We start from the raw sequence: 12707 nt of genomic DNA on the forward strand, positions 1-12707 counted from the left end.
GTGTTTTGATATGAATTATAAACTGTTTATAACTTTTCTTGGTGTTAATAATGGCAGATAAAATTCAAAGTAAGGCTGCTGTTGCTTCCTTTGATTACATTACATGCTAAGATTAAAATTAAATTTAGTGACAATGGTGTATCGAACACTGAGATAGGCTGTAAGCAAAACTGACCTCACACTACTGTTGTTGGAGTTCATTATTCTAAGTGAATAGTAGTGCTATACTAGTTAATACTACAATTATCTGTAGAAGTGACAGTCTTATTGTTGAAATGGAAAAACTTGTAATGGTGTAGATTGATGACCAAACCGGTTGACATGTTTCTTTAAGCCAAGCTATTCAGAATAACTTTTTTGTTTTGTGAAAATAATGTTTTGCTTGGGTATCTGATGTAAATAAGTACTTTGTTTACGACTGCTTTAAAAGGTTATTAAACCATTACGTGCATCTACAAGCGGGGTGGGGGGGGTAACTGATTTTGCTATATGACAGTGATGAAGGACTTAATATATCATATATCTTTAAGCCAAGCTATTCAGAATAACTTTTTTGTTTTGTGAAAATAATGTTTTGCTTGGGTGTCTGAAGTAAATAGGTGCTTTGTTTACGACTGCTTTAAAAGGTTATTAAACCATTATGTGCATACAAGTGGGGAAAAACCATTATGTGCTACAAGTGGGGGAAAAAAAAACTGATTTTGCTATATGACAGTGGTCAAGGACCTAATATATCATATGGCTAGGGTATGCCTGCATACAGAATTCTTGGTATAACAAATATACAAGAAATGAATATAGAATTATTGTTTTCAGATTTGGAATCATATGTGGATTCTGATTTGAAATCATTATTCATACATTATTTAGATTTGGCTAGTATATTTCAATAAGATTGTAGAAGTGAGCATCGGGTGACATGACTGGTATCTTAGCAATGATGTGCAACAGTGACATAGCTCACTCACCATTACAACAGCAGAACAGTTTACCCCATTTCCACATGCACCATATCGCCCACAACTATCCGCCCACAGTCAAATTGGCTTACGTCACCACGCTTCCCCATTACTATCTTGCTTCAGATGGTATTCCACAGGTAGAGATGAACAAATGTACCCATGATGATGCCCAGGCATTGCAGACAAAGTCTCACATGGGCCAAGGAATGTTGGCAATGGATCCTCGATAGATGGAGGAAGATCATTTGGAGTGATGAATCTCATTTCCTGCTACATCATGCTGATTGCTGGGTTCACATTTGGCATAAACGGCATTGAAGCTCTATCCCCTGGTTGCACAGTTGGGGTTCAACAGCCGGTGGAGTTGATGTTATTGTCTGGAAAGCTTTTTCCTAGCACACTCTGGTCTGTTGATTATCATCTCGCAAACACCGATTGGTTTGGTGAATGCTATAGGGACCTGTTAGCTGACTATCTCCATCCATGTCTGTAGGAGGTCTACCCCAACCACAGTGCCATCTTTTAAACAGGACAATGGGGGAGGAACACAACAATGAATTTGCTACATTGCCTTGGCCCCCAAACTTTCCTGACTGTAATCCAATTGAACATGTATGGACAGATAGTTGGAGGCCACTCCGGGCCCCAACTATCTGGCCACATTCAAATTGGCTTGCGTCACCACACTTCTCCATTACTGGCAAACGTTTACTGATTACGTACAGAGTTTCCTTAGTATTAAGGGTATGTGAGCCCATTTATCTGTCCTGTCCTGTTGGGTGTCTTCTCCCTCCATGTGTCTCCACCATGTCCTATTCTGCGTCTCTCTGCTGCATTCATATGAGAGATAGGTCCAGTCTTCTATATTTTTCATCCATTCCAGTCTTTGTCTTCCTCTCTTTCCCTCAACAGTTCCTTTGAGAAGTGTCCTTTGTAGGCAGCTGTTTCTCAGAATATGTCCAAAATATCTGACTTTTCTCTTTTTAATTTCTTTCATCAGGCTCCTGTTTACGCCTGCCATCTCTAGTACCTCTTCATTTGTCTTTTTGTCTTTCCATGATATTCTCAATTCTTCTCAGCATCCACATTTCAAAGGCTTCCAGTTTTTTCACACTCAGATTGGAGAGTGTCCATGTCTCTACTCCATATAATAATGTAGACCATATGTAGCATTTGGAGATTCTTAGTCTTGTTTTCAGATTTAATTCTCTAGATGTTAGTAGATTTTTCATATTGTTGAAAGTTGACCTTGCAATTTCAACCCTTTTTCTAATTTCATCTTCTGTCCTGCCATTCTCTGTGATCAAGTGTCCGGGGTATATGTATTTTTGCACCTGTTCTAATTTATTTCCTTTTATATTGATGCATATTTTTGGTATTTTCTTTTCTCTTGAAATTCTCATGATTTTTGTCTTTTTAAAGTTGAAACTGAGGCCATACTGTTCGCTATACTTGAGGGTTTCATCTATAAGAGTTTTGAGGTCATATTTGTTTTCAGCTAGAAGAACCGTGTCATCTGCATATCTTAGGTTATTAATATTTCTGCCCCCTACAGTGATTCCTTTGAGGTTACTAATTTTATTAAATATTTCTTCTGTGTACAGGATAAAGAGAATCGGAGAAAAGACACAACCTTCTCACACCTTTCTGAACTGGGAATTTTTCTGAGGTCTCTCTATTTATTCTCAAAGATGCAGTCTGTTCCCAGTAAAGGTTGGTTAATAGCCTAATGTCTTTTCCATCCATGCCTATTTTGAAAGGATTTCAATTAATTGTTCATGTTGGACATTGTTGAATGCCTTTTTGTAATCTATGAAGCAGAGGTACACATCTTTTGTTTTTCTAGATATCTTTCTATGATGGTTCTGATGTTGAAAATACCTTCTCTTGTACCTACATTTTCCTTGAAGCTACTTTGTGTATCATTTATTTCTATGTTTATTTTTCTTTTATTTCTTTCAAGAATAACGTATAGGAGGACTTTTGATACTTGACTGATGAGGCTGATTGTCCTGAACTCTTCACATCTTGAAGCTTTTGTTTTTTTGGGAATTGGAACGAAAATTGAGTGATTAATATCTTTTGGGAAATCCAGTCTCATATATTTTATTGCATAATTTTGTTAGAAATATCAGTCCTCCTTCATCGCGAGCCCTCAACCATTCTGCCAAGATGTTATCTATTCCTGCAGCTTTATGTGGTTTTAGTTTTCTGACGGCATTTTCAACTTCAGAGTAAAATGGATGGTCATTCTAAATCAGTCTGTTCATGAATATCATTTGTTGTTCATATAATTTCCTTATGTATTCAATCCATCTTTCCATGATTTCTTTTTTATCCATTAGAATATGGTCTCTTGACTCTCCAATGACACTTGCATGGTTTGCTGTATTTGTCCTGCTTGTCATTTCTCTGATCTTTTCATGCATTTCTCTACTGCTGTGTTTTCATTTATATTTAATCCATTTCTCTTTGGCTTTCCTGCACTCTTTTTTTTTTATTTCTTTATTCATGCTTTTATATTCAGGTTCATTCTTTAACTTTATTCTTTTTTTAATTTTTTTTTTGTTATTTTATTTTTATGATAATCCTACCCCCAAAAAAAAATTGAAACTAGCACATTATTGCGATGGGTTGCTTGTTAATCACATAACTCATCTAAGCATCTAATTAATTACTATGCAGTGTGTATTTTATTTCTTGCAGACACTGCCTCCATTGTAAGAACAGAACATCACAAAAATATCTGCCGTGGTTGTAAACTGGTAGTACTGACAGATGCCATTTAGAATAAGCTGGAAACTTTATTCTGAAAAATGATGTCTGTCTCATAAATTCAATGTTTCATCTGAAGAGAAATCCTCTTTAGAATGGTTGCTGTTTAATCAATTTAGGCATGGCCTTAGAGATAATTTGAAAGAAACAGCATACAAGAAAAAGGTTAAAAATCTTGAACAGTGTTTTGAAATTGTTAAGGAAAAGGAAGAGAGACACAGGTAAACTCTTTTCAGTATAATGAAACTCATTCTGCTACCATTGCAGCTACAGATAAAGTGAGAGAAGGAAAGTTTCAAAAATTAAAAGGTGCTAAGAAAAAGAAACAGTCTAAGGAAATTTCTGTAAATCTAACAGAAAATGTTCCAGAATCTGATTCCAAGGTACAATCACATGATTCGTGAAATTAGAGGAACTGAAAACATTTCTTAGTGAAGAAATAGAAAGACAACAGAGACCAATAGTAAAAGGACAGGAACTTTTGTTTAAGATGATATTTGATTTAACAATATCCAATAATCATACAGATAATCAATCTCTTGTAAATCTAATGGTATTGACAGGAATAAAACATCTCAAAGGAGATATGTTCCAAAATGCTTTAGATGCAATAACCGGGTGATTTTGCTAAAGAATGTTAAGGATAAATCTTGTTTTCAACATAAATCAGAGAATAAAAGTATATCTGGAAATAATTATTATTCCAATATCATACTGACAAGGTCAGAAATGTCAAACTACTCATTACACAGGTAAAGCTAAAGACAGCTCCAACCCTAAAAGAGAGTTTGATTTTTCATTAGCTCCTTATGCTAATGGAGGTAATCCTTTGACAGTTCTACAAGGATTTATTTAAGATGTGCCTTGTGAATTCTTACTTGACACAGGTGCACATATTTCACTCATTTCTTATGGTTTGTTTAACAGAATTAAATCTCTAATTCCAAATGACATTTCAGTTTTAAGCTATCCAATTAAATTAAAGGGTATATTTGAATCAGAAATTTCAGTTGATAAGCAAATCAATGTTTTTATTTCAATTCCTTGTTTTACATTGAAAGTTTGTTCCATTAATTGTTCTTCCAGAATCATCTAATTCAGTGTTTCTCAAACTTCAGATATCCACAGACCCCTTCTTAAATTTTCATTATTACCAAGTACCCCTAATTAATTAAGAATAAATAAATAAATTAATTAAAATTAATAAATTAATTTAAAATATTAAAAAATTGAATATCTATTTTATTTGAATTTATATGTTCACGTAAACAAAAAATATGATTTATTTTTAATAGAACAAACTTTATAAAGATACTATAAAGTTTTACTTACTTGAAATAATTTATCATCAATGAGAGGAGTGAAATTGCTTATGGTGAGATAAAATTTCAGCAAAATTTGGCTCTATAGTTGTTAATTTCAATCTCAGATGCTGTTCAACATCTATAATGTGATTCCTCTTCTTCGTCTTAATATCTACAAGGGCCGAAAATCCAACTTCGTACAGATATGAACTTGGAAATAGAAAAATGAACCTTAGAGCTTTATCTGTTAATTCAGGAAATTCATTCTGTATTTGTTGCCAAATGATGATAACATATTCTCGCTGTATTCATTTTTTAGGAAACCATCAGAAGCTAGTTCTAAAAGTTGTTCTTCTTCTATTGACGATAGACCCTTTGGCATAAATTTGTTTTTATTAAAAGGGTATCTTATCCACTAAATATTAATGTCCAATTCAGGGAAATACTTTTCTAGTTTCATTTGTAAGATTTTTAAATGCTGCATGATAGTAATTTTCACATCATCATCAATTTGTTCATTTGAACTTGTGAGCAATTCATGAAGCGATGGGAACGTGTCAAATTCTCCATTACCAATCCATTTTTCCATAACTTCATTTTTGCCAACGTGGCGTTCACTTTATCTTGGACATGAAATATAGAAATTTCCTTGCCTTGTAAAGATAAATTAAGACTATTTAATACAGTAAATATATCTGCCAGGTATGCTAATTGACTGAGCCATTTCCAATTATGTAAGTGCTTTTTCAATTCAAACTTTTCATCAAGAAAAACTTGTAGTTCATTCCGAAGTTCAAATAAACGAGTAAGGACTTTTCCCACGAGAAAGCCAACGAACATCGGTATGGAAAAGAAGTTGTGTATAGTTGCTTCCCATTTCTTTGCAAAGTTGAGAGAAAAGTCTGGCGTTTAGAGGACGGCCTTTAATATAATTTATGATTTTTACAGCTTCATCAAGAACTTTTCTTAGGTCTGTAGACATCATATGTGTTGCCAAAGCCTCCCTGTGTATGCAGCAGTGTGTCGACTTTGCATTTGGTGCAACAGCTTGAATCCTTGAAACAAGCCCTTTTTTAGATCCGACCATGGATTTCGCTCCATCCTTGCTTATTCCATCACAACTTTTCCAATCAAGCTTGTTTTGATGCATAAAGGTATTTATACTGTTGAATATTTCTTCTCCTGTTGTATGTTCTGGCAAGGGTTGGCAATATAAAAGGTCATCATGAATTTTTTGATTTTTTTTTTTACCTAACGAACACTAGAAGATTTGCAAAATTTGTAATGTCGGTGGATTCATCTACCTGCAACGCATAATAACGACTCTTACGTTTATCGGATAACAATGTTTGTTTTTTATTTTCGACCGTTTCAGTGATTCTTCAACGAATGGTACTATTTGAAAGGCAAATCCTATCAAAAGATCTTTTTGCATTATCTCCGATCATAATTTCCGCTATTATTTTTGCTGCAGGCTTGACCAAAGTTTCACCAATTGTTTCCGCTGCACCACTTTTTTGCTATTAATAGCAACACGCGATATGAAGCTTCTAAAGCCTTCATGTTTTCACCTCCTGACATGATTGACATCACTTTTTGAGATTCTTTTAAATTTTTTAGTTTATTTTGAAAAAATTCGACAGGTTTGTCCTTGCATTCAATATGTTTCGATTCAAAATGGCGATTTAAATTACATGGTTTCATGCTTTCATTTTTTAAAGTTTCACTGCAAATTACACATAATGGAATAGGTCCATGAAAAACCACATTTCAAGTTTTATGTTGTACTTACGAAGTTTACTCATCTTCTTCCTAGTTGGTTCTTTAGAGATGTCAGACAACACACACTTATCAATTTCACTTGATCCAGATACAATATCAACATTTTCTTGTTGCTGACAGCTACTTGTATCTACTATGTTCCTCTCTTTTGCGCATTTTAAAAATCCAGTCTTTAACCAATGATCGATACTTAAGAATTTGAAAGTCACTGATTTTCTTTCGCTTCTTGGAAGCTGAACTTTTTTCGAATGCTTCTTCTCGGAGCTGCATTAGCAATAAAATTTTGTGGAATGGCATATCATTCTGATTAACCCATTCTCTACACATATTAAAACTGTCAACTGCCTCTTCATGTTTTACTTTTTTTTCTTTGAATTCTTTATCATCATAATCGTCTGCTAATTCATTCTGCAGCATCATATTTATAATTTAAGCATCTGATTTAATTTCGAATTCACTTTCGGTTCTATCTGTAATCCATTCCGTAACATCTGTTTGTGAAATTTCAACATTTGGATTTATATTTTTACCAAATTATGCACGTTTTGAATTTCTGCTTTTTGTGTATCACCGTAGTTATCTTCGTAAATTCTAGAAGTCCACAGTTTTCTCCATGATACTCGAATTGCTTCAGGTTTGAGGATTCCAAAGCAACATCAATTGAGAATGCTACATCCTTCAAATTTATATTTTTTATTTATGTGGTAACGTCATAATTTTGGGAAATTACATTTAAAAGCAGGTCTTTGTGATCTTTTAATTTAATGGATTGTATTATGTTCTGATGCATTGGTTGCAACAATAGAGTATAGTTTGGAGGCAAAATAATAGTACACAAAATAATAATATAATAAATATAATAAAAATAATAAATAAAACTTTTTTTTTTTCTTTCAAACCGCAGTTTGGATTACTGGAGGGTTCGGACTAAAGAGGTTCGGATTAGCTAGATACCACTATAGCAATATTTCCCTTTTATTTATCAATACTTATTCCACTTTAAACTTCATAGTTGCGCGATTCCTTTTTCGGAATATACTATTAATTTTCCTCTGACTGTCGCATAAAAAAACTCAAATTCCTCCGAATCTAAATGTCTGTCGGCTTGTGTTCTAATTTTCTCTCGAACACTATCCTGTTTTAATAAATTTAGTTTAATCCTTTATCCAAGTGTCAGCAAACAAAGTTTGCACCTGAAAGTATCTTCAGGACGGGGGTAAGGTGGTACAACACCGGGCCACTCATTGCAATGGTGGAGCAAGCTAACATCACTCCTATCTCAGTATCTCCCATAATGCAAAATGCATCTCCTTGCAGATATGCATAATGTTATGCATTAAGGGAAGGGCCACTACCCAGACTAGTTTCGACCTTTATTGAGGTCTCTTCAGTGGGAGCCAGGCCCAAGTGGAGATACCAGGCAGAAGCATTAGCAAGGTCATCTCATATCTGCAAGGAGATGTGTTTTGCATTATGGGTGATACTGAGATAGGAGTGATGTTAGCTTGCTCCGCCTTTGCAACGAGTTGCCCGGTGTTGTACCACCTTACCCCAGTCCTGAAGATACTTTCAGGTGCAAACTTTGTTTGCTGACATTTGGATAAAGGATCTTTCTCTAAATCCAGAGTAATTTAATAAAAAGGTGGCACACCGTTTGGCAACTCCTATAGGTAGAGATGACCTTGCTAATGCTTCTGCCTGGTATCTCCACTTGGGCCTGGCTCCCACTGAAGAGACCTCAATAAAGGTCGAAACTAGTCTGGGTGGCCCTTCCCTTAATGCATAACATTATACATATCTGCAAGGAGATGTGTTTTGCATTATGGGAGATACTGAGATAGGAGTGATGTTAGCTTTCTCCACCTTTGCAACGAGTTGCCTGGTGTTGTACCACCTTACCCATAAACAATACGTAAAAATATTCAGAATTTTAAATTATGATTATTTTTACAGATGTCACTAAGGCTTTTCCAGATATATAGTCTTCTGGGAGGATGTTTAAGCAGTGTGTTGGCAATTATTAGGTCATTGGTTTCACAGAATTGAATTAATCTTTCACCTCTTTCATTTCTGATTCCAAGCCCTTGGTTTCCCATGAAAATGAGATTTTTTTCTGAGCCGACTTTTGCATTTAGGTCGCCCATCATTATAATAACATCATCTGACTTAGCACTGGAGATTGCAGTTTGGATGTCTTCATAATATTGTTTCAACTCTTCATCTAGGATCTTGGGTTGGCTCATATGCTTGGATAATATACAGATTGAATGGTTGTGCAGTATTTTGGCTGTTATGATTCTGTAATTTATGGGCCAATATCCCTGTAGAGATTTTGCAATTCTATTACTTAGGACAAGTGCTACTCCATTAAGGTGTGAGTCACTGCTAGAGTAGATTATAGTGTGATTTTTTCTTCTTATTATGCCTGTATCTGTCCACTTCACTGATGCTTGCAATATCGGCCTTCATCACTTCTAATTCCTGGAGTAGGTTATCTAATTTGCCTGCCTCGTAGAGTGTTCTGGCATTCCATGTTACTATTTTCAAGAGATTGCTCCTCGTTTTCAGACAAGGGACATCTGAGAATAACCTCCCTGGAGGGTTTGGGATATTATCTTCATACACTACCTTAGTAGTTCTTGTCTTTCAAATCCCGGTTTCAAGCTCTTCTTCGCTGTAGCTATAAGAGCTGATGGTTGCAGGGGTTTCAACCACATCTCTAACTTCATATTGTGACATGGTGTGTTTCATGGTTGACAATGGATAAATATGTGGTAAGGCTCTGATCTTTTCCACGATGGCTGGCCACAAGTCCCTTAGATGTCAGGAGTGTGCCCTCGATGTGCCGCACATCTGGTTGTCATTCCCTTGATGCCGTTGATCAGTCAGTGTTGATTCTTCTGTCATCTTGGCCATTCCAGATTTTGTGCACATAAAGGGTGACATTCCCTATTTACAGCATTCTATATTGCCCATTTATAGTAGCCATAATTAATTGTTCTGATGCAAAGTTAACTCAGTGTATATATGCCTGTGTATATATTAGATGATGACCTTCATGGTCTTTCTTCTGGGAAATGAGACAGGATTGTGTTTTGTTGGCATTAAAATACACCAGGTTATCCTCATCCCACTTGAGAATAGCAGGGCAATCAGTGTTTAAAGCATTGATTAAAGAAGATCTTGAGGTATGAATTAACTGAGCACTATGAGATTTTGAAAATGAAAGGAGTGGAGAGTATTATCATCAAGAAAGATGAGAATAGGATTGGATGTCAGAGAGAGGAGATTGTTGATTTATAGGAATAACAGCGTAGGTGAAAGCACAGAGCCCTGAGTTACACTAGTATCAAATTTGAAAAAATCTGATGAAACCATCCATCATGAACCTCGATGAATGTCCGGTGGGGAAAAGTTGGACAGTTTATTTGGCAGTTTACTTGTTTAAAATCAGGATTTTGGATTTTTCTTGTTGCTTGTCCAAAAGCCATTTCCTTTGCACTAATTTTAGCTTTCTTGGGAAGTGGAAATAAATTAATATAAAATTCAAACTATGTTTCTCTTGGATCAAGCAATGCTCAGAGCAGCCTTTACATGGTATTGGCTCTCGGAGGATTATTAATTTTATTTATAAATTTTACTTTTTATTAATTATTTTTATTTTGTATTTTTTAAATATTTATTTCATATTTCATTTTATTCTGGACATTTTCTCACTATTAATATCCAAAAAGACTATATGTTTGTAAGGAGTTTTTGCATGAAAATGTGCAGTGGAGAGATCTTTATATTTTGTGGGAGAAGGTATATTCCTTTCCCCACAAAATATACCAAGAATGTTACCAAGTGAGTTTAGACAAAATAAATCCGCAAATTGGCAGACTTGGTTTTTATCCTGTATGTTTATAGATATACTTCCTTTTTCTTTGCTGCTTTATAACTGGTAGTTTCAAGAATTTTGGAAAAATCTGAATTAAATAGTGCTCTTTTGAAAAATTATGGCAGTTTTTATGTATTTTACACACACGCACACATTTATATATTTATTTTTTCTAATTACAGTACCAATGTGGTTATGAATTATACAGAAGTAGAAGCCAAAGTTCGAGAAGCTACTAATGATGATGCTTGGGGACCAACAGGGCAGCTTATGCAAGAAATAGCTCAAAGTACTTTCACATATGAACATTTTCCAGAAGTAATGGGAATGCTTTGGAAACGTATGCTGCATGACAACAAGAAAAATTGGCGGCGGACATATAAGGTGAGATGAAAGATGTGAAATGTTAACTGCCCAGGCAATCCTCGAAGTATAATGAAAATATCTAATACACAGTAATGCATTTATCTGGATGTCTCAAGACCTGAGGCAGCCTGGATTCTAATGATTGGTACTTCATTGGAACAGCACTTCTCTGCTACACAACAGGTGCTTATGCATCTGTATCGTGAATTTTCATTAAACGATAAAAATGTATCTTATCTCTCTCTCTCTCTCTATTTATATATATATATATTATGTTCTCTTGATTTTTATCAATATTTATATCGACATAGCTAAGAAAAAAAATTTAATCCATATAACTCTGTTTCAATTCAGTTTCAGACATATTTATTACACATTTATTACTCCAGATATTCTCAGAAACATGCCCTTAAATTAATGACAATTTGTTGTAATGCTCTTTATCTGTTCAGTGAATCTAATCCACAAAAGGGTATAAACTTATTGCAACATTGTCATTGGGAGTATGCTAAGCATTAGATACTTTCTTTTAGAGAAACTTCTGCCATAGTTATATGAATTATTTACATGAAACACAAGGCAAAGTTAATATTTATTTGATTATAAAGCTGTTATTTTTGGTCTGAAACTTAGACTATCTTTGTTGGCAAAAACAGTTGATACAAGATAGAATGCACACAATTGATTTATTTTAAATAGAATGAGGCACATGATGTTATATTTCCAGTAAGGTTATAACTGAGAAAAAAGTTGATTATAACTGGAAAAAAAAAACTCTCTCTCTCTCTATATATATATATATTGGCCTAACAATGAAAAAACAAATTTATAATTTCAAAATTATTTTTGTTCTTCAACCTAATCTCCCTTAAGACTAATATATATTTATTCTAGCAATGCTCCAGCGCCATTATCCAGTCCCATAGTGGTTCTCAGTAATATCTGCAAAATATCGTTTTACAGCTGCAATCACCTCTTGATTCGAAGAAAAACGCTGACCAGCGAGAAAAGAGTTTCAGTTTTGGGAAGAGATAGAAGTCAGAGGCAGCCAAATCTGGGGAATAGGGTGGATGTTCCAATAATTCATAGTGCAGATCCCTTAATTTTCCCATTGCCAAAATACCTTTGTGGGCAGATGCATTGTCCTGATGAAAGATGATTGTTTTCTTCTGCAAACTGGGTCTTTTCTCATGAATTTTTTCGTCTAGTCTGGCTAAAAGATCAGAATAATATTCCCCAGTTATTATTTTACCCTTTTCAAGATAATTAATAAACAAAAGCTTTTAGCATTCCAAAACATCTTTCCTGCGTGGAATCGACTTTGTCTTTGGCGTTGAACAACTGGCTTCTGTCCACTGTTTTGACTGCTGTTTGGATTCTGGTGTGTAATGGTGAATCCAAGTCTCATCCATAGTAATAAATCGATGCACGAACTCAGTTTTATTCTTGTTAAAACGCTCCAAGCACTGTTCAGAGATTTTATGCGAGTGCTTTTTTGGTCTGCATTGAGCAAGTGCAGCACCCATCTTGCGCAAAGCTTTTTCATTTTCTCCGTCATCCAATACCATATCGTGCACTTGATCAATGGTTTCTGGTGTTGTTACACTTTTTGGACGTCCTTCACGCGTATCATCTTCA

The 12707-nt window shown here is 34.8% G+C and overlaps 1 protein-coding gene across 2 annotated transcripts in view; it reads left to right on the forward strand.

The window, feature by feature from the left end:
• lqfR (clathrin interactor lqfR) overlaps positions 1-12707 on the forward strand; it is a 364785-nt gene that overhangs the window by 57053 nt on the left and 295025 nt on the right. For both annotated transcript variants that reach the window (XM_090391640.1, XM_090391641.1), the window contains exon 2: positions 10886-11087. In XM_090391640.1, the coding sequence (XP_090247766.1) occupies positions 10886-11087 (202 nt within the window). The remainder of the gene's footprint in view (positions 1-10885; positions 11088-12707) is intronic.

This window comes from Typopeltis vanoorti, chromosome 4 (assembly GCF_054136105.1).
Source record: "Typopeltis vanoorti isolate ZY-2024b chromosome 4, IOZ_Tvanoo_1.0, whole genome shotgun sequence".
Taxonomy (NCBI): Eukaryota; Metazoa; Arthropoda; class Arachnida; order Uropygi; family Thelyphonidae; genus Typopeltis; species Typopeltis vanoorti.